General features: G+C 40.7%; 1 protein-coding gene across 1 annotated transcript; it reads right to left on the bottom strand.

Moving 5' to 3' along the window:
- Positions 1-728: 728 nt before the first annotated feature.
- Positions 729-23489, bottom strand: C2H5orf15 (chromosome 2 C5orf15 homolog). The gene is made up of 3 exons (XM_002744591.5): positions 23322-23489; positions 4402-4925; positions 729-2217 (listed from the first exon to the last, which is right to left on the bottom strand). Exons 1-3 carry the CDS (start codon positions 23458-23460, stop codon positions 2086-2088), a joined length of 795 nt encoding a protein of 264 aa, XP_002744637.1. The 5' UTR covers positions 23461-23489; the 3' UTR covers positions 729-2085.
- Between the last annotated feature and the right edge of the window lie 3145 nt (positions 23490-26634).

The raw sequence follows: 26634 nt of genomic DNA, 5'->3' as shown, positions 1-26634 counted from the left end.
TGTGAGAACAGACTAATACAACATGCCTACCTGCCTACCCAAATTCTAAATGTCTGTTTCTGTCTGCCTCACAAGTTCCAACACATTCTTTTTCGGCTAAGACACAGAAACAGGAGCCAAAGGGTAACCCATTATACCATTAATACCAAAATCAGGTGCAGAGCTTCTGGTGTGTACAGAAAGTGAATCTTGCAGAAGGGGGCAGACAACCCCACACAGGAGTAGCGGCATGAGTGCTGTGAGGCTCAACTGTGGGCCCTGGGTGCCTAGTCCTGCAGTTCAAGTGCCCCTGTGAGACTCCAGTGGCATTTGTAATCAATGTATGATCTGATGCTCCAGCACTCTGAGGCTACTTAATTGCAGCACTGTGACCTAGGTGGCTGGACCACCAGGAAGTACCCAAGAATCCACAAGCAACCAGGGGGAAGAGCCTCCACTCTTGGGGAGCCTTCCATCCCAGATAAGGACCCGAGGATGCTAGAAAGAGCACACTTATTTAGCCACTTTGCTTTCTTTACCATCCTACTTTGCTAGTTTTCAATAAACTTCAGTACCTAGCAGTAAGTTAGACCTAGAGAAGAATTTAGAAATGTAAACGGAATTCACAGAGGCAGAGTTGCACTGCTGAGAGAGATACCTGCGAGTCGTTAGATTGCTCCCAGACATAAGCTACTCCGTTACTACCTAAATGTCATCACTGAAATGAAACACACTCGTGAAGTCACAGATTTATATCTTTGCCATTTATTTTTTAAAATCTTATTCAAAATATTAAATAATACAGTTCAGATATGAAAAAAATTACTGTAATAAAACAGTTCAGGGGTATTTCCACTGTGCTTCCCTTCCTTATTAGGAAAGAACACTGGCCGCCCAAGACACAGGATGGATGGCCTTCTTCCAGCTCTACACAAAGCGCAAGCCCACTGGCTCACCCAGGCCCTCCTTAACATATATTAGGGTTTAGGTTTTCTAAAAAGTTGTCATGATACTTGTAAGTCAACCGTGGTTCAAATCACATATTTACATATTGATCAACTCTTTATGATACGAAGACAGACATAAATGAAACACAGTAAATAATTTCCAGTTGTCATAAAAAACAAAAACAAAGAAAAGAAAACAAGTGTGGGGGAAAAAGGCCATTGTACACAAATATCTTTATGTATACAAACAACTTCATTCAGGTATAATTTTAATTTGAAAGACCTAGATACAGTGTTATTTAAGTGATAATGTCCCCTAAGATTTATTCAAACTTACTATAAAATAACAAATGAAGTAAATGAATCTGATATAATTTTAAACTCTGCCCATTTCTTGAAACCTTGGAAGAACCCATGCTATAACCAATTGCTAACTAAAAGCAATTGTACATGTATTTAATATTTTACCACAGTTTCTACTTCTAAATTTAATATAGTAATTCAAACCAAGAAAATAGTATCTCCATAACATTTTATCTATGTCCGTGGTAAGCTGCAGAGTCTCTGTTGCCAAGATATCTCAACACATTTAATGTTTTACCTAAAATTGTGGTCAGATTGAGCAATATCGTTATCCTAAATTATGTTTAAATTATCTAAAAATATCCAAAGCAGTTTTCTTGGAAGGAAAAAAATATTACTCAAATGCAAAGCATTATCACACATATCCCTGTACATTACAGTTTGGGACCACAAAAACATGTGTGGTTAAAAAATAGTATTTGAATGGCAGAGAATGAACGTGAGTCAGTAGTAACAGATTTGTTAGAATTTAGTTACAAGTTTGGGATCTTTTAAAAGTAGCATCACTAATACTTCCAGAAGAAGCATAATAAATCTAAAACAATAAAAACTACAGTGTAAATATAAGGTAATGCTTAACTCACATTTTGGACACCTGATTAAACTCAGCTCTAAAAGTACAGATAAAAAAATTACATACTCCTTGTTTGTGACATTTAATTTCCAAAGCACCAAGGCAAAAGAGAGATTCACCTCTCATTTAAGTACCAATTGCCTATGGCAAACATCTGCACAATATCATATAAAAAGTCAAGCAAATAAAATTACATAATAAGCAAACTCAAATCACAGTGCTTTAAAAAATATAATCATTGGTGATCTTCAAAGAAGGCATTGCCTCATTAACATTCTGATCTAGGCGATGGTATTCCACTGTTTTCGAACAAAGGCCATCACGCCATTTCCTGCTTTGAACCAGAAGAAAAATCTGGAAAACAAAATTAATTAAATATGCAAAAGAGAAAACAGAATACGGTCAACATTTTTATAACAAGTGAAATATCTCTCTTCTAGGTTCCTAAATACAAAACACAAAATATCAACAACAACAAAAACACCATTGTAGGCCACGGCAGGTGGATCACTTGAGCCCAGGAGTTCAAGATCAGCCTGAGCAACATCGTGAAATCCCATCTCTACAAAAAATACAAAATTAGCCAGGCATGGAGGCGCTTGCCCTAGTCCCAGCTATTCGGGAGGCTAAGATGGGAGAACCACTTGAGCCCGGGAGGCAGAGATTACACTAAGTCAGGATAGTGCCACTGCACTCCAGCCTGGGTGACAAAGCAAGACCCTGTCTCAAAAAGAAAAAAAAAAGCTATTTTGCTTTCCATCTTGTAAAGAAGGCTAAACAGTACTACTCAAATTTCAATATATGTAGGAATGTTTGTTAAAGACTCAAGATTCCTAGGCTCTGTCTTCAGAGACTGAGTTAGTATTTGAGGTGGACCCCAGGAAACTATTTGTTTAATAAGTCCCTTAGATGTCCATAATAGAGATGGCCAAACAGTACACAGTGGGATATAATAGCAGCAGCATTCAACGTTCTGTCTACTCATAAACACTTACAAAGCTAGCAATAGATCACTAACTACAAATAACCAAAACAGTTGGTTGGTTTGCTTTTTTTTTTTGAACTATTATTAGATTCACTGATTCTCAAAGCGGGAAGGCATTTATTTTGAAATTATCGGGTCCAGTTTCACTATTTGTCAGGTAAGGAAATCAAGGCCCCAAAGGGGAAGGTGGCTTTCAGTGTTATAAAGCAAGTTACAATAAAGTCAAGAACTAAGACTTATTGACCAGTAAGTATTAAAAAGGAACTGTGTGTTTCATCTTCCTTTACGTATTCTGAAAGGCTTAACTACTCAGCTTTGGGCCTATACAATGCCAACAAGTGCCATCACACTAAATGATCTATCCTGTCCTATATATGCCTCTTATGCCTCATGTAATCCAGCAAACTGGTAATAGCACAGAAATGTTCATCACAACATATTTCTCAACCAAAGATTATAAACCATGAATCCGTTATGTTTTCAGCCAGGCACAGTGGCTCATGCCTGTAATCCCAACTATTTGGTAGGCTGGGGTGGGAGGATTACTTGAGGCCAGGAATTCACCAATGTGGATGATATAGCAAGATCCTGTCTCAAAAAAAAAAGTTTTTAAAGAATATTAAGGATATGGAAAATGCTCACGATTCGTCAGGTAAAAAGGAAGACATAAAACCTATGAGAGGGCCAGGCGCAGTGGCTCAAGCCTGTAATCCCAGCACTTTGGGAGGCCGAGGCGGGTGGATCACCAGGTCAAGAGATCGAGACCATCCTGGTCAACATGGTGAAACCCCGGCTCTACTAAAAATACAAAAAAAATTAGCTGGGCATGGTGGCACGTGCCTGTAGTCCCAGCTACTCGGGAGGCTGAGGCAGGAGAATCACTTGAACCCAGGAGGTGAATGTTGCAGTGAGATTATAAACCATGAATCCGTTATGTTCATGGTTTATCACACCACTGCACTCCAGCCAGGGCGAAGAGTGAGACTCCATCTCAAAACAACAATAACAACAACAGAAATCACTGGGCTTTGGTATTCCTCATTAAGAATTAGGACTATTTTTGTTAGAAGTACATATATTCAAGCATTCTGTCTGTAGTGTTAAAACATACAACAAATTTATATGCAGATCAGACATCTCAATATTTTACCATGAATTTAAACTTGACTGAAAAAAAGGAAAGATGGGCACGGTGGCTCATGCCTATAATCCCAACACTTTGGGAGGCTGAGGTGGAAGGACTGCTTGAGCCTGGGAGTTCAAGACCAACCTGGGCAACATAGCGAGACCTCATCTCTACAAATAATGATAATTTTTAAAACTTAGCCGAGTGTGGTAGTGTGCATCTCTAGTCCCACCTACTCAAAAGGCTGATGCAGGAGAATCACTTAAGCCTAGGAGGTCAAGGCTCCAGTGAGCTGTGATTGTGCCAATACACTCCAGCTTGGGTGACACAGTGAGACCCAATAGCAAAAAAAAAGAAAAAAAAAGAACCTTAAATCATCAAAAACATGACTGAAATAATAAAAGGCTAAAAAAAATCCCAAACCTACCTTCCTTTTGTTGTGATACGTAATGTAAACAACAGCAATGCAAAAAGCAAAAATAATAAGATGAAAAAAGAAATGGCTATCTTCCTCTTCTATATTTGAGGATGGCATCTTAAAAGATTTCACTGACTGTTCAATTTCCATGTAACCCCTGTTTTCTTCCAAGGTGTCATCAGACTCGTCGTCGTCCCTGGGGCCCGTGGTCCAGTCATAGTCTGGTTCTCCGTAATCACCATTGTCCAGAGTGTCTTTGGCTGTGGATGGAGAACTGTTCAGCATGAGAAGATCCTCCTCCTCTATGCTAGGATCTTCATTGTTATCAGCTTCCTCTTGAGACAGAGAAGTAGGAGAGGGATGAGGGGCCAAAGATGCTCCTCTACTTTTCTCGGTACTTGTTGTGGGAGGGAGGGTGGTACTGATTTGGGAAATAGGTTTGGTTTGGTTCTCACATGTTAAAGCATTCACATTTGGGGTAGAAATATCTGAGTTGTGCACAGTTTGGCTCGGAGAATCAGTCCGTGATACAACTGAAACAAACAAACAATATTAAACTGAAATCTCCAGCTTTATTTCCAGCAAGCTAAAAGCATATTTACCTAAATTTTACACTAAGCATTTCTCCCTAAATTCCTATAACATTCTCAAAAACTAGTTATTAAGTCTCAATAGACAGCAATCAGTTACATTTCTTCTTAGTCATTCTTCAGATAATAACTGCTTTGCTAGATACTAACAACTTAAGCAGCATAAAAGACCTACTGCATTATAGAGCCTGCCACCAAAAAAAAAAAAAGAAAGAAAAAAAGGTCAGACTTTAGGTCACAATGGCAAAGTCCACATACAGCCCTGACCCATCCCCTCCGTTTTCATTTCATAAAGAGGGAAGACTTCAATTATTTCATCTAGACTCTACCTGATCCCTAGAACAAAATAAGTGGCTGATTTCACTCAACTAGGTCCCAAAAAAGGCAGGGAATTTGGACCAAAATACTTTCAACACAATATAACAAATTCAGGGGAAGCTATAAGCAAGCTGTAGACAGTAATTCTAAGTGATACGTGAACTAGAGGACTCCCTCTCCTAAATTAAAAACAAAGAAAGAAGGATCCTTACAAATTAAAAAGTTCTAAAGGAGAAGCATCAGAAACTGGAACCTGAGAGCTAAGTGACAAGCAGATTATTTTAAAGAGAAAGGAAGGCATCTAGGTATGGGAAATGACATCGAATACATACATTCTTACTTCTCTGTGCTGCTACCTACTCAGCACAGTTTACTAAAGGTAAAATTCTTTACATAAGTAACTCTCCCAAGAAGACCCAATAGGAGGAGATTCAACAGATAAATCCCTTCTGAAATTTAACCATTTCTAATTTTTAATCTAACATAGTATCTGTTGAAGAACGTCAAGGATTTCTACCACACCTTAAAAAAAAAAAAAAACTGTAGTGAAATCTAAACATATTCAGACAATATTTTAAATTCTATCACATTAAAGTAAAATATTTTATAGGGTTAAGATTAAAGCAAGTCATTCTAGGGCTTTCACAAACATGTGCATTCACGCAAGTTAACAATCTAACAGATAACCCTTTCTACATGTGAATACACTCTGGTTTGTGTATCACAGTTGACATCTACTTTGTGTAGAAAAAAAGAAATAGCTGTTCTCAATTGGAATAGAAGAGCTCAGAAAAATAATGTAGTAAGTTAGCAAAAAAAAACAAAACAAACAAAAACAGTAAATTAGTAAAACTCTTTTTTCCCCCTTTTTTTCTTTTTTTTTTTTTTTTTTTGATAGGGTCTCACTCTGTTGCTCAGCCTGAAATGTAGTAGCACAATCATAGCACACTGTAGCCTCGACCTCCTTGGTTCAAGCCTCTCACATAGCTGAGACCACAGGCACATGCCACCCTGCCCAGCTTTTTTTATCTTTATTTTTATTTTTTCGTATATTTGTCCAATGCCTCATGCAATTTTTATTTTTTTGAGACAGCATCTCGCCATGTTGCCCAGGCTGGTCTCAAACTCCAGGGCTCAAGCAATCCTTCCACCTTGGCTTCCCAAAGTCCTAGGATTAAAGTAAAACTCTTAAAACATTCTCAATAATTGAGTTCCTTGAAATTTTTTCCTGAAAGAAAAGAGAAATAAATAGGACCTACAACTGAGTACATTACTCAAAAAACTCTAATAGGAATTTCTGAAAATAATTTTTACATTTATCACATCAATTTAGTTATAATTCAGAAATTTATAAATTATTTTCTGATACATTTAATTTTCCTGCCAAAGTACAAAAAAACATATTTTAAAATAAGATTTACGGAGGAATCCAAGATGGCCGATTAGGAGCAGCTCAGGATTGCAGCTCCCAGCAAAATCGTGGAGGGTAAGTGGATGCCACATTTCCAGACGGATTTTTATTGCCCACAGACCAGGAGATTCCCAGGCGGAGGAGCCCCACGAGACACCAGCGTGGCTGGTTCAGCCCCCATGGCTATTTTGGCCGTCGATGCTGTCTGGGCTGGCACTCCGGCGCGGCGGTTCTCTGCACAAAATATACAGGTCTGAGCTCCATTTTAGCTGGGGATTGGAGCTCCAGGAAGGCAGAGTCGCCCATTCATCTGATTAAAAAATCAGAAACAAGGAGCCAGTCCAGGAGATTACCAGGAAAAAAGCACCACGAATCTCAGCTCTGCTCTTTCAGCTGGCGCAGTGGGTCGCTGTACCAGAAATCACACAGATCCCGACGCCTTTTCAACAAGCGACTGAAACACCTGGGAGAGAGTCAACCATTCAACTAAAAAAAAGAAAAAAAAGGGGGCTCTGAGACAGGGAGTCAGGTGATCTGGCTCGGCTGGTCCCACCCCCACAAGAAAACAGCAATCGGAAACGCTCTGGATTGAGAGTTTCAAAGCAAGCACAGCTGAAACCAGGAGGGTCCAGTTCTGCTGGGGAGGGGCATCCGCCATTACCGAGGCAGTCCACCACTGTGGAGGTAGTTTGCCATTGCTGAGGCAGACTGCCTTTGCTGAGGCAGTCTGCCATTACAGAGAGACTCTGCCATTACACAGGTGGGCCGCCATTGCCGAGGCAGTTCTAACTATACCCGTATGAACAGGACTGCAGGGAAGTTCACACAGCAGATGGGTGGAGCCCACAGCCTCTGCAAGCAGACAGTGACTAGGCTGCCTCCTGGCTGGGCAGGGCAGCCCTGAAAAAAGCCAGCAGCACAGCAAAAACTCATAAATAAAGCCCTAACTCCCTGGGACAGAGCTCGTGGGAAAAAAAAGGGGTGGGGGCGGTTTACAAGTTTCACTGCAGCAGACTTACACGTACCTGCCCAGCAGCTCTGAATGAACAACAGAGCTGAAACCTCAGCACTTGAGTTCCCATAAAGGACAGACTGTCTGCTCAAGCAGCTCCCTTACCCCCACATATCCAAAGAGTCAGCTCATAAAGGAGAGCTCAGACTGACATCTGGCAGGTATCCTTCAGGGACAAAGATAGCAGAAGAAGAAACTGGCAGCAACCCTTACTGTTCTGCAGCTGCTGCAGGTGATCCCCAGGGAAGCAGGGCCTGGAGTGGACCTCAGCAGTCCTAAAGCAGAGGGGCCAGATTGTTAGAAGGAAAACTAAGAAGCAGAAAGAAATAACTTCATCATCAACAAACAGGATGTCCACTCAGAGACCCAATCTGAAAGTCAACAACTACAAAGACAACAGGTGGATAAATCCACAAAGATGGAAAGAAACCAGCGCAAAAAGGATGAAAACACCCGAAACCAGAACGCCTCTCCTCCTACAAGGAATTACAATGCCTCACCAGCAAGGGAAAAAGGCTGGATGGGAATGAGTGTGATGAATTGACAGAATCAGGCTTCGGAAGGTGGGTAATAAGCAACTTCTCTGAGTTAAAAGAACATGTTCTAACCCAATGCAAAGAAACTAAGAACCTTGAAACAAGATTTGATGAAATGCTAATGAGAATAAACAACTTAGAGAGGAATATAAGTGAATTGATGGAACTGAAAAACACAACACGAGAACTTCACAAAGCATACACAAGTTTCAACAGCCGAATTGACCAAGCAGAAGAAAGGATATCAGAGGTCAAAGATCAACTCAATGAAATAAAACAAGAAGGCAAGATCAGAGAAAAAAGGGTAAAAAGGAATGAACAAAGTCTCCAAGAAATATGGGGCTATGTGAAAAGACCTAATCTACGTTTGGTAAGTGTACCTGAATGTGACGGAGAGAATGAATCCAAGCTGGAAAATATTCTTCAGGATATTATCCAGGAAAACTTCCCCAACCAAGCAAGGCAGGCCAATATTCAAGTCCAGGAAATACAGAGAACACCACAAACATATTCCGCAAGAAGAGCAACCCCAAGGCACATAATCCTCAGATTCACCAGGGTTGAAATGAAGGAGAAAATGCTAAGGGAAGCCAGAGAGAAAGGTCGGGTCACCCACAAAGGGAAGCCCATCAGACTCACAGCAGATCTCTCAGCAGAAACCCTACAAGACAGAAGAGAGTGGGGGCCAATATTCAACATCCTTAAAGAAAAGAACTTTCAACCCAGAATTTCATATCCAGCCAAACCAAACTTCGTAAGTGAAGGAAAAATAAAATCCTTTGCAAACAAGCAAGTACTCAGAGATTTCATCACCACCAGGACTGCTTTACAAGAGCTCCTGAAAGAGGCACTAAACATAGAAAGGAACAACCAGTACCAGCCACTCCAAAAACATACCAAATGGTAAAGAGCATCAACACAATGAAGAAACTGCATCAACTAATGGGCAAAACAGCCAGATAGCATCAAAATGGCAGTATCAAATTCACACATAACAATATTAACCCTAAATGTAAAGGGCTAAATGCCCCAATCAAAAGACACAGACTGGCAAAATGGACAAAAAGCCAAACCCCATCGGTGTGCTGTATCCAGGAAACCCATCTCACATGCAAGGATACACAAAGGCTCAAAATAAAGGGATGGAGGAAGATTTACCAAGCAAATGGAGAGCAAAAAAAAGCAGGAGTTGCAATTCTCAAATCTGATAAAATAGACTTTAAACCAACAAAGATCAAAAGAGACAAAGAAGGCCATTACATAATGGTAAAAGGATCAATGCAACAAGAAGAGCTAACAATCCTAAATATATATGCACCCAATACAGGAGCATCCAGATACATAAGGCAAGTTCTTACATCCAGATACATAATGACTTACAAAGAGACTTAGACTCCCACACAATAATAGTGGGAGACTTTAACACCCCATTGTCAATATTAGACAGATCAACTAGACAGAAAATTAACAAGGATATCCAGGACTTGAACTCAGACCTGGACCAAGTAAACCTAATAGACATTTACAGAACTCTCCACCCCAAATCCACAGAATATACATTGTTCTCAGCACCACATCACACCTACTCGAAAATTGACCATATAATTGCAAGTAAATCACTCCTCAGCAAATGCAAAAGAACAGAAATCATAAGAAACAGTCTCTCAGACCACAGTGCAATCAAGTTAGAACTCAGAATTCAGAAACTAACTCAGAACTGCACAGCTTCCTGGAAAATGAACAATTGGCTCTTGAATGTTGACTGGATAAACAATGAAATGAAGGCAGAAATAAAGATGTTCTTCAAAACCAATGAGAATGAAGGCACAACATACCAGAATCTCTGGGACACATTTAAAGCAGTCTCTAGAGGAAAATATATATGCCCATATGAGAAGCAAGGAGAGATCTAAAATCGACACCCTGTCATCAAAATTGAAAGAGCAAGATCAAAAAAACTCAAAACCTAGCAGAAGAAAAGAAATAACTAAGATCAGAGCAGAACTGAAGGAGACAGACACAAAAAACCCTTCAAAAAATCAATAAATCCTGGAGCTGGTTTTTTGAAAAGATCAACAAAATAGACCATTAGCCAGATTAATAAAAAAAGAAAAGAGAGAATAATCAAATAGATGAAATAAAAAATGATAAAGGGATATCACCACATATTCCAGAAATACAAACCATCATCAGAGATTATAACAAAAAACTCTATGCACATAAACTAGTAAACCTGGAAGAAATGGATAAATCCCTGGACACTTGCATCCTCCGAAGCCTATAGACCAATAACAAGGTCTGAAGTTGAGGCAGCAATTAAGAGCCTATCAGAAAAGACCTAGGTCCAGATGGGTTCAAAGCCTAATTCTATCAGACATACAAAGAGGAGCTGGTACCATTCCTTCTGAAACTATTCCAAACAATCCAAAAAGAAGGAATCCTTCCCAAATCATTTTATGAGACCAACATCATCCTGATACTAAAACCCAGCAGAGATTCAACAAGAAAAGAAAACTTCAGGCCAATATCCATGATGAACATAGATGCAGAAATCTTCAATAAAATACTGGCAAGCCGATTGCAACAGCACATCAAAAAGCTTATCCACCTTGATCAAGCAGGATTCATCCCGGGGATGCAAGGCTGGTTCAGCATATGCAAGTCTATAAACGTAATTCACCTCATCAACAGAACCAAAAACAAAAACCACATGATTATCTCAATTAATAGAGAGAAGGCCTCTGACAAAATTCAACAGCCCTTTATGCTAAAAACCCTCAATAAACTCGGTATTGATGGAATGTATCTCAAAATAATAAAAGCTATTTACGACAAACCAACAGCCAATATCATACTGTATGGGCAAAAACTGGAAGCATTCCCTTTGAAATCTGGCACTAGAGAAGGATGTCCTCTCTCACCACTCCTATTCAATATAGTATTGGAAGTTCTAGCCAGAGCAATCAGGCAAGAAAAAGAAATAAAGGGTATTCAAATAGAAAAGGAGGAAGTCAAATTGTCTCTATTTGCAGACGACATGATTGTATATCTAGAAGACCCCATAGTCTCAGCCCAAAATCTCCTGAAACTGATAAGTAACTTCAGCGACGTCTCAGGATACAAAATCAATGTGCAAAAATCACAAGCATTCCTATACACCAATAACAGACTTAAAGAGAGCCAAATCAAGAATGAACTGCCATTCACAATTGCTACAAAGAGAATAAAATACCTAGGAATACAACTAACAAGGAACGTAAAGGACCTCTTCATGGAGAACTACAAACCACTGCTCAACGAAATAAGAGAGGACACAAACAAATGGGGAAACATTTTTAGGAAGAAACAGTATCGTGAAAATGGCCATACTGCCCAAAGTAATTTACAGATTCAACACTATCCCCATCAAGCTACCAATGACCTTCTTCAAAGAACTGGAAAAAAACACCTTAAACTTCATATGGAACCAAAAGAGAGCCCACATAGCCAAGTGAATTCTAAGCAAAAAGAACAAAGTGGGAGGCATTACACTACCGGACTTCAAACTATACTACAAGGCTACAGCAATCAAAACAGCATGGTACTGGTACAAAACAGAGATATAGACCAATGGAACAGAACAGAGGCATCAGAGGCAACATGACACATCTACAATCATCCGATCTTTGACAAACCTGATAGAAACAAGCAATGGGGAAAGGATTCCCTGTTTAATAAATGGTGTTGGAAAAACTGGCTAGTCATGTGCAGAAAGCAGAAACTGAACCCTTCCTGACACCTTACACTAAAATTAACTCCAGATGGATTAAAGACTTAAACATAAGACCTAACACCATAAAATCCCTAGAAGAAAATCTAAGCAAAACCATTCAGGACATAGGTGTAGGCAAGGACTTCATGACCAAAACACCAAAAGCATTGGCAACAAAAGCCAAAATAGACAAATGGGACCTAATCAAACTCCACAGCTTCTGCACGGCAAAAGAAACAGTCATTAGAGTGAATCGGCAACCAACAGAATGGGAAACAATTTTTGCAGTCTACCCATCTAACAAAGGGCTGATATCCAGAATGTACAAAGAACTAAAACAGATTTACAAGAAAAAAACAAACAATCCCATTCAAAAGTGGGCAAAGATATGAACAGACACTTTACAAAAGAAGACATACATGAGGCCAACAAACATGAAAAAATGCTCATCATCACTGGTCATTAGAGAAATGCAAATCAAAACTACATTGAGATACCATCTTACGCCAGTTAGAATGGCAATGATTAAAAAAATCTGGAGACAACAGATGCTGGAGAGGGTTTGGAGAAATAGGAACACTTTTACACTGTTGGTGGGAGTGTAAATTAGTTCAACCATTGTGGAAGACAGTGTGGCAATTCCTCAAAGACCTAGAAATAGAAATTCTATTTGACCCAGCAATCCCATTACTGGGTATATATCCAGAAGATTATAAATCGTTCTACTATAAACACATGCACACGAATGTTCATTGCAGCACACAGTTTACAATAGCAAAGACCTGGAACCAACCCAAATGCCCATTGATGATAGAGTGGACAGGGAAAATGTGGCACATATACACCATGGAATATTATGCAGCCATCAAAAATGATGTGTTCATATCCTTTGCAGGGACATGGATGAACCTGGAAACCATCATTCTCAGCAAACTGACACAAGAACAGAAAATCAAACACCGCATGCTCTCACTCATAGGTGGGTGTTGAACAATGAGAACACATGGACACAGGAAGGGGAGCATCACACACTGGGGTCTGTAGGGGGGAAATAGGGGAGGAACAGTGGGGGGTGGGGAGTTGGGGAGAGATAGCATGGGGAGAAATGCCAGATATAGGAGATGGTGGGGAAGGCAGCAAATCACACTGCCATGTGTGTACCTATGCAACAATCTTGAATGTTCTTTACATGTACCCCAAAACCTAAAATGGAATTAAAAAAAAGAAAAAATAAATAAATAAAATAAAATTTAAAATTTAAATAACTGGGAGCCAACTAACTAAACTTGACTAAAAGAACAAGGGTGAGTACCTTTAAAGGACATAAGCTGATAGAGTAGGAATGATCATAAAGAAACTTCCACCATGCAGTATAGAATTCAGTCATCAGCAAATCCCTTCTTTCACCCTTCACTTTCTTGTTATTATGGAAACCTGACTCTCCCTTAAGGACATACTTTCCCTTCAGCCCATTTAAGTAATAGCTGTTTTTTCTCCCACATTCTTGCACCATTGAGTCTCAAGAAGGCACAGCTCTCCTCCTCATTGCCCTTTTCAGGTCATTCTAATTTTATTTCATCCACCAACTCTAAGGTCATGCCCCCTAATTCTTAATGCGCTTCTAGCTCTAGAGTTCACTCTAAGACAAGTACTCCTGCCTTAATTTCAAAATATTTGACCTCCTCTCTTCTCATGAGCTAGCCCTCCTCTTTACCTCAGCCACTCACTCCCATGGTCATTATCTATTTTTTTTTTTTAAGGGGAAAAAAAGAAAAAGAGGGAAAAAGGAATATAACTTCATTCCTAAAGTGGGTTTCAATAATGGCCAATCAATATTTTGAGTATTTAAAGTGGTTAATGTATATTTTATGTGTTTAAAATGGAGACCTCTATTGTGTTTATTTGTTCTGGCTCTGAGTTCAAGTCCTGGATATCGTTATCAATTTGTTGTCTCGTTGAATCTAAATCTCATTATGTGTCTTATGTATCTGGGTATTAAGATCTCTTATTATTACATTAATCCTTTTATCCTTGTAGCTTTGAAATCTATTTTGTCAAATGTGAAAATTGCAACTCCTGCTTTTTACTTATTTATTTTTGCTCTCCATTTGGTTGGTACGTTTTTTTTTTTTTTTCCAACCCTTTATTTTGAGTCTATGTATATCTTTGGATATACCGTTAGATTTTGTCTGTATCTTTTGATTGGGAGATTTGGTCGATTTAAATTTAGGGTTGCTGCCGTTTGATATTAACTGGCTATTTTGTCCTTTTGTTGATAAAAATTCTTCTTTATGTTAATGCTCTTTACTTTTTGCTGTATTTTTAGAAAGGGTCATACTGGTTGTTCCTTTCTGTGTATAGTGCTTCTTTTAGAAGTTCTTGTAAGGCAGGCCTGGTGGTAATAAAATCTCTAAGTACTTGCTTGTTCCTAAAAGATTTTATTTTTCCTTCAAATGTAAAGCTTAAATTGGCAGGATATGAAATTCTGGGCTGAAAGTTCTGTTGATTAAGTATATTGAATATTGGCCCCCACTCTCTTCTAGCTTGTAGGGTTTCCGTTGAGAGATCTGCTGTAAGCCTAATAGGCTTACCTTTATGGGTAACTTGATCTTTCTCTCTGGCTGCCCTTAATATTTTCTCCTTCATTTCGATCTTGGTAAATCTAACAATTATGTGCCTTGGGGTTGGCCTTCTTGAGGAATATCTTTGTGGTGTTCTCTGTATTGCCTGGGGTTGAATAGTGTCCTGCTTTGCTAAATTAGGAAAATTTTCCTGGATAATGTCCTGGAGAGTATTTTCCAGCTTGAATTCATTCTCTCCGTCACATTCAGGTACACCAATCAATCGTATATTAGGTCTTTTCACATAGTCCCATATTGCTTGGAGACTTTGCTCATTCCTTTTTATCCTTTTTTCTCTATTCTTGTCTTGTTGTTTTGTTTCATTAAGTTGATCTTCGACCTCTGATACCCTTTCTTCTGCTTGATCCATTCATCTGTTTAAGCTTGTACATATTTCACTAAGTTCTCGTGTTGTATTTTTCTTTTTTTGGGGGGGGGGAGGAAGGCAGGAAGGAAGGGAAGAAGGACGGTAGGGAGGAAGGAAGGGATGAAGGAAGGAAGGAAGGGAGGAAGCGGGGAGGGAGGGAGGGAGGGAGGGAGGGAGGGAGGGAGGGAAGGGAAGAAAGGAAATCAAGCAATAAAAGAGACATTGCCGACCTGGATCTAGAGGTTTACAAGTTGATTTCTTTTTTTTTGAGAGAAGGAAAGAAAAAAAAAATAATAAGTAAAGGAGAGGAAGAAAGAGGAAGAGAAAGAGGGAGAGTAAATGGAAATATTGCTTTATTTTGAAAAAAATTGGGTATTAATAATGGCCAATCAATGTTTCATTTAAACTAATGGGTAGGTGTGATGTGGTATTGACAAGAATGTATATTTTGTGTATTTGAAGTGGAGAGCTCTATAAATATTTATTAAGTTTACTTGTTCTGGATCTGAGTTCGAGTCCTTGATATCCTTATTAATTTTCTGTCTCATTGAATCTAAGTCTCCTATCTGGGTGTTAGGATCGTTAGCTCTTGTTGTTGCATTGATCCTTTTACCACTATATCTTTGTTGCTTTAAAATCTATTTTATCCGATACAAGAATTGCAACTCCTGCTTTTTATTTATTTATTATTTATTTTTGCTCTCCATTTGGTTGGTAAATCTTTCTCCATCCCTTTGTTTTGAGTCTTTGTGTATCCTTGCATGTGAAACAGGTCTGGATATAACATGCCATTGGGTTTTGGCTGTGTCTTTTGATTGGGAATTTAGTCAATTTAAATTTAGGGTTGCTGCCATTTGATGTTGCCTGGCTGTTTTATCCATTTGTTGGTGTAAATTCTTCTTTATGTTGGTGCTCTTTACTTTTTGGTGTATTTTTAGAAAGGCTAATACTGGTTGTTTCTTTCTGTGTGTAATGCTTCTTTCAGAAGCTCTTGTAAAGCAGGCCTGGTGGTAATAAAATCTCTGAGTACTTGCTTGTTCATAAAAGATTTTATTTTTCCTTCAGTTGTGAAGCTTAGTTTGGCTGGATATGAAATTCTGGGCTGAAGCTTCTGTTCTTTGAGGACGTTGAATATTGGCCCCCACTCTCTTCTGGCCTGTAGAGTTTCTGCTGAGAGATCTGCTGTAAGTCTGATAGGCTTGCCTTTGTGGGTTATCCGACCTTTCTCTCTGGCTGCCCTTAGTATCCTCTCCTTCGTTTCAACCCTGGTGAATCTAACGATTATGTGCCTTGGGGTTGCTCTTCTTGAGGAATATCTTTGTGGTGTTCTCTGTATTACCTGGGGTTGAATGTTGACCTGCTTTGCTAGTTTAGGAAAATTTTCCTGAATAATATCCTGAAGGGTATTTTCCAGCTTGGATTCATTCTCTCCGTCACATTCAGGTACACCTATCAAACGTAAATTTGGTCTTTTCACATAGTCCCACATTTCTTGGAGACTTTGCTCATTCCTTTTTATCCTTTTTTCTCTAATCTTTTCTTCACGTTTTATTTCATTAAGTTGGACTTTGACCTCTGATATCCCTTCTTCTGCTTGAACAATTCGAGTGTTTAAACCTGTGCATACTTCTCGGAGTTCCTGTATTGTATTCTTCAGTTCCATTAATTCACTCATACTCCTCTCTAAGTTGTCTATTCTCAATAGGATTTCATCAAACCTTTTTTCAAAGTTCCTAGTTTCTTTACGTTGGGCTACAACGTGTTCTTTTAACTCACCAAAGTTTGTTATTATCCATTCCTTGAAGAGTGATTCTGTCATCAGGAGGCGCTCGTTCTCCATCAAGCCTTGTTCCATTGTTGATGTGGAACTGTGATCATCTTTAGAGGGAGAGGCGTTCTGACTTTGAGTATTCTCAGCTTTTTTACACTGGTTTCTTCCCGTCATTGTAAATTTATCCTCCTGTCGTCTTTGAAATTACCAACTTTCAGATTAGGTCTCTTGAGTGGATGTCCAGGTTGTTAGTTCCCAGGACCAGAGCAGCAGCGTTAAGACCAATGGTGCTTTTCTGCCCAGGATTCTCCTGTCTGGATTCCTTCTTGTGTCTGTAGTAGGCAACTCTGCCTTCCCGGGACTCCAAACCTCGGTCAGAAGGGGAACCGGTCCTGTTTACTCTGCGCCGAGTGCTGCCGCGCCGAGGTGCCAGCAGAACCGCTGCGCCGACCACGAGAGTCGCGCTGGCGACTCATGTGTTTCCACCACTGGGGGATCTTCTGCTCCGTGAGCGACCAGACTTTGTCTGAAAGTGTGACGTCCTCTAGTTCTCCGCGCCTTCCCTGAGAGCTGCAATCCCGGGATGTTAGCGATCGGCCATCTTGGATCGTTCTCCTCGTGTTGTATTTTTCAACTCCATAAGTTCATTTGTATTCCTCTCTATATTGTCTATTCTTTTCAACATTTCATCTAACCTTTTTTCCAAGTTCTTAGTTTCTTTACATTGGGTTAGAACGAGTTCCTTTAACTCCCAGAAGTTTCTTATCATCCACCTTTTAAAGCCTACTTCAGATAATGGAACACAGTCCTTTTCCATCAGGGCTTGTTCCGTTACTGATGAGTCCTTTTCTATCAGAGCTTGTTCAGTTGCTGATGAGTCCTTTTCCATCAGGGCTTGTTCTGTTGCTGATGGGTTCTGATTTTGAGTATACTCGGCCTTCTTAGGCTGTTTTTTTCCCTTCATTGTAGATGAACCGCCTTTCTAATTAGTTTTCTGAGTCGACGTCCGACTTATTGATTCCCAGTGTTGGGATCCGAGCAACCCACTGTGGCAGCCTAAATAGCAGCGGTAAGACTGATGGTGCTCTTCTGCCCGAGAATCTCTGGTCTGGCTTCCCTCTTGAGTCCGCAACAAGCGGCTCTGACTTCCCGGAGCTCCAAACTCCGGTCAGTAGGGGAAGCAGTCCCGTTGGCTCTGCATGAAGAGCTGCTGCGCCAAGACGCCGGCAAAACCGCTGCGGAGGCCACAAGAGTCGCGCTGGCGACCCGTGGGGCTCCTCCACTGGGAATCAGCTGATCGGTGAGTGATGAAAATTTGTCTAAAAGTGTGGCGTCGTCTCGTTCTCTGGGTCTTCACTGGGAGCTACAATCCTGAGCTGTTAGTGGTCGGCCATCTTGGATCAATCTCGGTCATTATCTATTATCACAACTCTTCCATAATCTCATATTCATGCATTCTATTTGCTGACATGATCTCCTATCCTTCCATTTCATTCCCTGGTATTATCAATCCATCAACAGCTACAAACCTCTATTCCTTTTCATTCCCTGACCACCACCACCAAACCTTGCCCAATACACTCTCTTCTCTCTTTACCCAGATTCAATTCTATGTCAGCAATTATAACTGCTTTATAATCACTCTCTTACATCCATCTTCAATTCCCTTCCCACTTGTCTACTTTGAACCATTCACATGGTGAGTCACTCATCTCTAATTATTAATAAATCAAGCTCTCTGAGTACTCACATCTGCACCCAGCAGTTGAACATGGCTGGAAAATATACAACCATGCCACTGTTTTCATTTCATTTTAAATTCAGTGCCAAAGATTCAGGTGTACGTTTAAAGCTGTTGGCAATTAAAATTGTTGGCAATTATATTTTCCTAGTCCGTTTACCCTTCTACTCTCATAGACCAATCACATTTTCCTCTGTCCACAAACTTCAAATGCCTTCTCTGTTATCCTCATTTGCAACCGATGACATCACTTCCTAATTTTTCTGAGAAAAATTAAGAGAACTTCCAAGAACTACCAGAATTCTAGACTCATAAATCCAACCACCTACTTGACGTCTCCTCTTGGTCTGACATTCACATTAACATGCTCAAAATGAATTCTGGCTATTTCAGGAAGACAAACATACTTTTCCCTATTTCTCCCACTAATAACAACTAAAAGTTCTGGAAATTATGTGTAAAATAACACAAGAACACTCTGAAAGGTGGAAAGAACTAAATAGAACAGTTAGCGACCTCAGGATATACGAAACAACACAGTGGTAACTCCCTTGGGTTTTTCTTTTTACCTCATATATCTCAGGCTCAAGACAAAAAATAAAATGGCAGACTTCAGCCCTAACATACCCACAGTGCATTAAATGTAAATGACTGAAATACATTAACTAAAAAACAGATTGGTAGACTCAACTACATGATGTCCACAGAAAACTCATTTTATTATTTTTTTGAGACAGGGTCTCGCTTTGTCACCCAGGCTGGAGTACAGTGGCACAAACACATTTATAGCAGCTTTATTCATAAAAGCCCAAAACTGCAAACAATCAGGCATCCTTCAACAGATAAACAAAGTACCGTCTATCTATACCATAGAATATTACTCAGCAATTAAAAGAAACAAATGGCCAGGAGCAATAGCTCACACCCATAATCCCAGCACCTTGGGAGGCCAAGGCAGGTGGATCACGAGGTCAGGAGTTTGAGACCAGCCTGGCCAACATGGTGAAACGCCAATTCTACTAAAAATACAAAAATTTGCTGGGTATGGTGGTGTGCAGCTTTAATTCCAGCTACTTGGGAGGCTGAGGCAGGAGAATTGCTTGAACTCTGGAGGCAGAGGTTGCAGTGAGGTGAGATTGTGCCACTGCACTCCAGCTTGGGCAACAGAGCAAGACTCCATTTCAAAAAAATTAAAATTAAAATTAAAAAAGAAAGAAACTATTGACACATGAAACAACCTAGGTGAATCTTCAGAGAATTATGCTGAGTGAAAAAAGTCAATCCCAAAAGTTACATACTACATGATTCCATTTATGTAAGATTCTCAAAATTACCAAATTATACAAATGGATAATTAGGAGTTCAGGACGGGTGAGGTAGGAGGCAAGTGGGGTGGCTTTATAAGGGTAACATGAAATATCCTTGTGGTGATGGTAATGCCCCATATTTTGACTGTATCAGTGTTAATATCCTGGTCGTGATACTGCAGTATTGTTTTGAAAGATGTCAATATTGGGAAAACTGGGTAGGGGGTATGCAGGATCCCTATATAATTTCTTACAACTGCAAGTAAATCTATAATCATCTCAAAATAAAAAGTTTAATTTAAAGAAATAAATTTCTATGCTCCACTCAAAAAACAAACAAAAGGAATTGTTCTACCTACTCTCCATCTCAATTAATGGCAACTACATCTTTCTAGTTACTAAAACTAAAAACCTTGGAGTTGTGATTTAATACCCCACATCCAATCTGTTATTCTAGCATATATAGCATTTGAGGGCTTTCCACACTCCACTGCTCCTGCCTTGTCCAAGTAACCATTATCTCATGTGGATTATTACAATAGCCTCCTAATTAATCTGCCTGCTTCCACCCTAACCTCTGCTGTCCACACTCAACACAGCAGCCAGAGTCATTCTGTAAAAACTCATATTAAATGCTACTCCTCTACTTAAGACCCTCCAGGGCCATCCATTTCTCTCAGAAGTGAGTTTTTATAATAGCCTTCAAGATCCTACATGATCTGGCCTCCATTACCTCACTCTCATTGTCTTACTAATCTCTCTAACAGCTCTATCCCCATTACCTACTTAATAGCAGGCATTCAATAAATATTTATTGAATATGACTCGACTCGACCCTCACCACAAATCCCACACCACATCCCACACAGCATCTATGTACCTACTGCACTCCCTGAGGAGCCCATCCCATGGTTCTCAGCAAAATGCCACTCATTCTTCTAAGGATACTTCCAATATCACCCTATTCATTGTTTAACTCTTTAACTCTAATACCTAGCACCAAGAAGGAGCAGAATATGTATTAGTCAAACAGTAAAATCCTTAAGAGTAACACACAAATACAGCATAAGAAAAATAAAACTTAGGTCAGACACAATGGCTCACACCTGTAATTCCCAGCACTTTGGGAGCCTAAGGCAGGCAGATCGCTTAAGCTCAGGAGTTCAAGACTAGCCTGACCAACATGGTGAAACTCCATCTCTACAAACATGCAAAAATTACCTGGGCACGGTGGCACACACCTGTGGTCCCAGCTATTCAGGGGGCTGAAGTGGGAGGATTGCTTCAGCCCAGGGGGCAGAGGTTGCAGTGAGCCAAGTTTGTGCCACTGCACTCCAGCCTGGGTGAAAGAGCAAAACCCTGTCTCAAAAAATAAACAAATAAATAAATAACTTTCTAAATTTAATTTCTCTCTTCTACTGGTCCCTTTTTAAAAACTGTCCTAAAATAAAACTATATCAGCATTTCTTAAGAATGCAGAGGACCCGGAGAACTCATTCACACACTGGTTTGAGAAACAATGCCTTAAAAATGAAATGCATTATGCATTAAGTTTAGGTGATCATTTGGGAACAATATAATGGCAAATATAGAGAAGCAGGCATTTTTGAAATGGCAAGACCAAGAATTAGTCGCCCAGTAATCCAGACTGCTTATGTTAATTTTTTTAGACTTTATCAAAACAAAAACATAAAACAAAAATTCTTACAGACCGACAAGCACACAACCAAGCACTGACATTTTCAAAAACCTAATATTGAACAAATTTAAAGAAATCTAACGTGGTAACTTTCTACCTTTGTAAACTCACTTGAAATTTGGAACTCAACACATTCTAGACTAATTTTCTTATTACAGGAGGGACTACTTTGAAATTATATGGTATGCTTACAAAAAATACACCACAAGCTACACTGTACTGCAATGGAACTGCTCACCTATTAAAAGCATATATGTCGTTTTAAGTTATTTTCAGGAGAGAATAATCTGATTTATGACATTTTAAATTGGTATATATAAAGATATATTTAAAAGACAAAGATTCTCTGAAATGTCTCCGTATAGTTGGAACAATGTTTATAGGGCTCTAACAAATAAAAGCAGAAACTAAAGGACACTTAATACTCCACATTCTCCCTCGCTGCTTACCCATGCGATTTTCAACCCTCTCTTAGGGGGAAAAGCTGTTTCTGAAACTACAGTTGCCAGATATATATTCCTTAAGCATTCCAGCAGGAAATATAAAGTTTGTGTTGTATTTTTCTTAGATGATTAAATGGCCAAAACAATTAAGTTACTTAAGTACTTCAGGAACAGGAATATCTGCATCAACCAGGGAAATCTTCATTACACTTTATTAACGATGAAAGGGCCTTGGGAAATGGACAGCAGTCCTTCCTCAGAGACTGCAAAGACTTCTGGGAGGGCAGTCCAGCTACCAACACTGAAATGTTGCTGAGAAAACATACGTATGTACCCACAGTACTGTAGCAGAGGAATGTAGGGCTACACAGGCCCTACCGGCAAGAAAGAAAACACTGTACCAGGTCACACTGTTTTGCAGCTAAAAACTCAAATTTAGGGAGAAACGCAGGATTGTGTTGGCCTGAAAGAAAAATGAGACTACTAAACAAAATACTGTTTAATCCTTACAATCTCTTGATTTCGCCATGCAACATTTGCAAGAAATGAAACCTTTTATCAATCAAATCCCAAAGATCTATTAAAATGAGGCAGAGTTATTCTGGTTAACTCAGAACACATAGGGAAGAGGAATCATGATCTCCCTTGTCCCCAAACTCCTCTCCAGCTCCCAAGCTCTCAGAGGCCCAACGCCCCATATTCTGAATCTTTATCAAACACCACAACCTCCCAGACCTCAAATATGCACCAGTACCAGAAGACAGCTCTTTCCGTTTCACTTTCCCTCCTGGAAATATTCCACTGGCTCAGTCTGGTCACTGGGTTATTGCCCCTGCCTGCCTCGGACTTTACCACTGACCTCTTCCATTCCGGAAAATCCCCACCTTTCCTTGGTCCTGCTAGATTCCTGAGTCCCCCCCACCTCAGGACCCTTTCCAGACACCACACCCTCTAGCCCCGGCCATCTCCTCCGCCCCTGTCGCTACTCTCTCTTCTAGAACCTCCTAACTTTCCGATCCAAGAAATTTTGGAGACCCCACCACCGCCATTCCTTGTAGCAGCCCATTCTTCAACAATCTCTAAGCGCCAACACCACTCCTCCCTCCCCGCCCTGCTCCTTGGGATCCTCCATCTCTCAGGGACCCCACTTCTCAGGCTCCTTGGGGACTCTTCAGACCTTGGACCCCTTCAGACACCATACCCTCCGTCCTCAGGCCCGCGAAGACCCTGACCCAAACAAACACCTCCGTCTGCTCCGTCATGACACTCGGAAGCGCCCTTTCCCTGGCCCAGCCTATCTCCTGGCCCGCGCCCGAGCCCTCCCAGGTTCCTAAGCCCGCACTGCCGCCGCGCCCCCTTTACCACTGGATAGAGCGGCGGACACAAGCAGGAGCGCCAAGACCAGCGGCCGTGCCAGCCCCGCAAGGGCTTGGATGGTCGACCCTGGCAGCAGTTTCGCTTGTGTGGGCCCCCTCATCCTCCTCAGGGCTGCAGTGGCCATAACGGACTCGGCTGGGAGCCTGCGCGGTTGCTAGGCTCTACGCCATGACGTCAGACGCCGAGGCCTCCGCACTTACGTCCTAGCGTGATGACGTCGAGGCCTGGAGACGTGCTCTAGAAACCAGAATGAAAAGGAAGGATTGCACAGAGGTGGGAGTTGCAGCTGGGAGAGTGTGAGGAACGCCACACACTTGGCTGCGGGTTAAAGGTAGGGTGTAAGGTGCTGAAGAGGGCCAAAGCGAGCCCCTCCCTGCCCTGCCGCCTGCATGATTGGGTACTATACAAAAAAAAAAGGCATTTTTAGCCATTTGTAAAAGGAAGATCCAGCTTTAGAATAGACTGATCACAAAAGTGAAGTAACTGCTTTTCCTCTCTCAAAGGCGAAAGAAACACAAATGTTATTTAGTCCTATCTAATGGGTGATGGATTATAAGTAATTTTTAAAAATCTTTCCCCACAATCATTTTTTTTCAATGAAGTTTTAGCACCTCTCCCTATTAAAGATACAGCAGTGAACAAAACGAACCTCCCTGCCTTTGTAGTTTATTGTCTTGTGAGGACGACTATGGTGTAAAATACAATGTATACAAGATGATAAAGGGATTATGCACCGGCCGAGTGCAGTGGCTCCCAGCACTTTGGGAGGCCAAGGCGGGCCTTGAGGTTAGGAGTTTGAGACCAGACTGGCCAACATGGAGAAACCCCATCCCTACTAAAAATACAAAAAGTAGCCGGGCGTGGTGGTGCCTGCCTGTAATCCCAGCCACTCGGGAAGCTGAGGTAGAATCGCTGGAACCCAGGAGGTGGAGGATGCAGTGAGCTGAGATCTGGCCACTGCACTGTAGCCTGGGCGACAAAGAGAGACCATCTCAAAAATAATTTTAAAAAAATTTTGTTTAATTATGGAGGAAAAGAAAGGTGGCTAGGAAGTAGGGGTGAGGGGCTGCCATTGAAAATAACTTCCAGGTTTCCTAAGCTTCTCTTGTTAAATTTTGTTACTTCAAATCCCGGTATATAAAAATGCAAAGTTATATAAACTTCCAAGAAGGTGAAATTCACTTTGGGCCCTGGCGCCATACTTTGCTCTGTGTGTACGTTCTGTGAATGTTTCCTTAATAAACAGATACAGGCTTCAAATCATAAAAGTTCCATTTGATCAATTTTAGGAAATTCAGAGTGATGTTAAGCAAGACATTTATTGTGCCCACAGCTTCACCACTCTGGTCTCTATAATTCCCTCGGAAGGTTGCTGCTGTCCCCCGAGACACAGCTGAGCTGCCTCTCTAAAGGGCCTGTGTTCTACTCCTGAATCTGGTTTCCCCTAAGCTTTTATTTCACCCTGCTGACAGCTCAGAAACACACAAACTCTGTGTTAAGAAAACTAAGAAGTCATTCATCTGCACATTTCCTGAAATCCCCCACAAGCCCATATAGACTGAATGGTGCCCTTATTGCAAACCCTCCACCTTAGCCAAGGTGCAAAGTCCTCCCAGTTCCCCAGGACTTCACTTCTCTGAGCTGTACTCAAGTTTTCTGTAAAACCACTCAGTTTAACAAATGATTTTCTCAATCTTAGTTCTGCTTGTTGACTTTAAAAGTTCATCTATAATAAACATATTGCGGCCCTCTTCCCTGACTTATTGTCCACTTTGTCCATTTGTGTCCTCATACCAGATTGTCTCAATTCTCTTAACTGGTGAGATATTATGACCTCAAGGCATTTTGCACAATGATATTGCAACATGCTGCATACAACAGGCAGACAATAAGTAACTAGTGAGGGAAATACTCCCTCATACTCAACAGAACCCTTTATACATTTTTAAATATTTTAGGGCCAGGCATGGTGGCTTATGCCTGTAATCACAGCTAGTCAGGAGGCTAAGGCAGGAGGATCTCTGGAGTCCAGGAGTTGAAGGCTGCAGTGAGCTATGATGATGCCACTGCACTTCACTCTGGGTGACAAAGTAAGACTCTGTCTCTAGAAATAAAATATTTTGGGTGGGCACAGTGACTCACACCTGTAATCCCAGCACTTTGGGAGGCCGAGGCAGGTGGATCATGAGGTCAGTTCAAGACCAGCCAAGCCAGTATGGTGAAAGCCCATCTCTAGTAAAAATACAAAAATTAGGCCAGGCACAGTGGCTCACGCCTGTAATCCCAGCACTTTGGGAGGCCAAGGTGGATGGATCACAAGGTCAGGAGTTCGAGACCAGTCTGACCAATATGGTGAAACCCCATCTCTATTAAAAATACAAAAATTAGCCGGGCATGGTGGCAGACACCTGTAATCCCAGCTACTCAGGAGGCTGAGCCAGGAGAATCGCTTGAACCTGGGAGGCGGAGGTTGTAATGAGCCAAGACCACACCATTGCACTCCAGCCTGGGCAACAGAGCAATACTCCGTCATAATTTTTTTTAATAAAAAATAAAACATTTTAATACTGTACCTGACATCTGAGTAGTTGTTCCCATCAACCACTATGTGCCATAATCTCTGGACAGGTTCAGTGAACACTGACTTAGAAATAGCTGTAAGTCCTTATAAACCTGAAGACGCTATGACCAATTACTGAGGCCCACAGTTTTTGGATGATCAGTTGCATAAAATGCTAAAAGTAGATGGTTCCTATTTTGAATGTCACTTTCAAACAGAAAAAAAGGAATTCTGCCAAAAAATCATGTATAGAAAAAAATGTTCATATTTGTTGAAGCTGAATCATGCATGGAGTTCATTACTATTGTGTTTGAAATCTCCACAATCAAGTTATTTAAAATATATAAATATGTGGGAGAATTCAAAAATCACCCCTCCCCATGAACCACATGGAGGGACCTGCAAATATGAAAGTATATCACCAGTGATTAGGTTACTTTACCTGGCAGTTAACTTTAAGAAAGGGAGATTACCCTCGGTGGGCCTAACCTGATCAGGCGAGTCCTTAAAAGGGTTGAGGCTCTTCCTGTAGGAGACTGAAGTGTGAGAGGGATTTCACATGAGGGAGTTTTTCTGTTTCTGGCTCTGGGGATGGAGGGGACCACGTGGCAAGGAATGCTGTCTTCCTCTAAGCACTGAGAGTGGCTCAGCCAACAAAGAAACAGGGACCTCTATCCTACAACTGAAAATAACTGAATTCCACCACAACCCTGTGGGCCTGGAAGAGGATGCCAAACC

Source organism: Callithrix jacchus, chromosome 2 (assembly GCF_049354715.1).
Source record: "Callithrix jacchus isolate 240 chromosome 2, calJac240_pri, whole genome shotgun sequence".
NCBI classification, from domain to species: domain Eukaryota; kingdom Metazoa; phylum Chordata; class Mammalia; order Primates; family Cebidae; genus Callithrix; species Callithrix jacchus.
Note: the sequence above shows the minus strand (reverse complement) of the source record. Positions and strands in the feature narration are given on the sequence as shown.

Coding starts and splice junctions, on each gene's coding strand:
- C2H5orf15 (XM_002744591.5), bottom strand. CDS start 23,460: ATGGCCACTGCAGCCCTGAGGAGGATGAGGGGGCCCACACAAGCGAAA. Junction 4,926..23,321: donor GTCCGCCGCTCTATCCAGTG/GTAAAGGGGGCG, acceptor TGTTTGTTTCAG/TTGTATCACGGACTGATTCT. Junction 2,218..4,401: donor CGTATCACAACAAAAGGAAG/GTAGGTTTGGGA, acceptor TTTGTTTTCCAG/ATTTTTCTTCTGGTTCAAAG.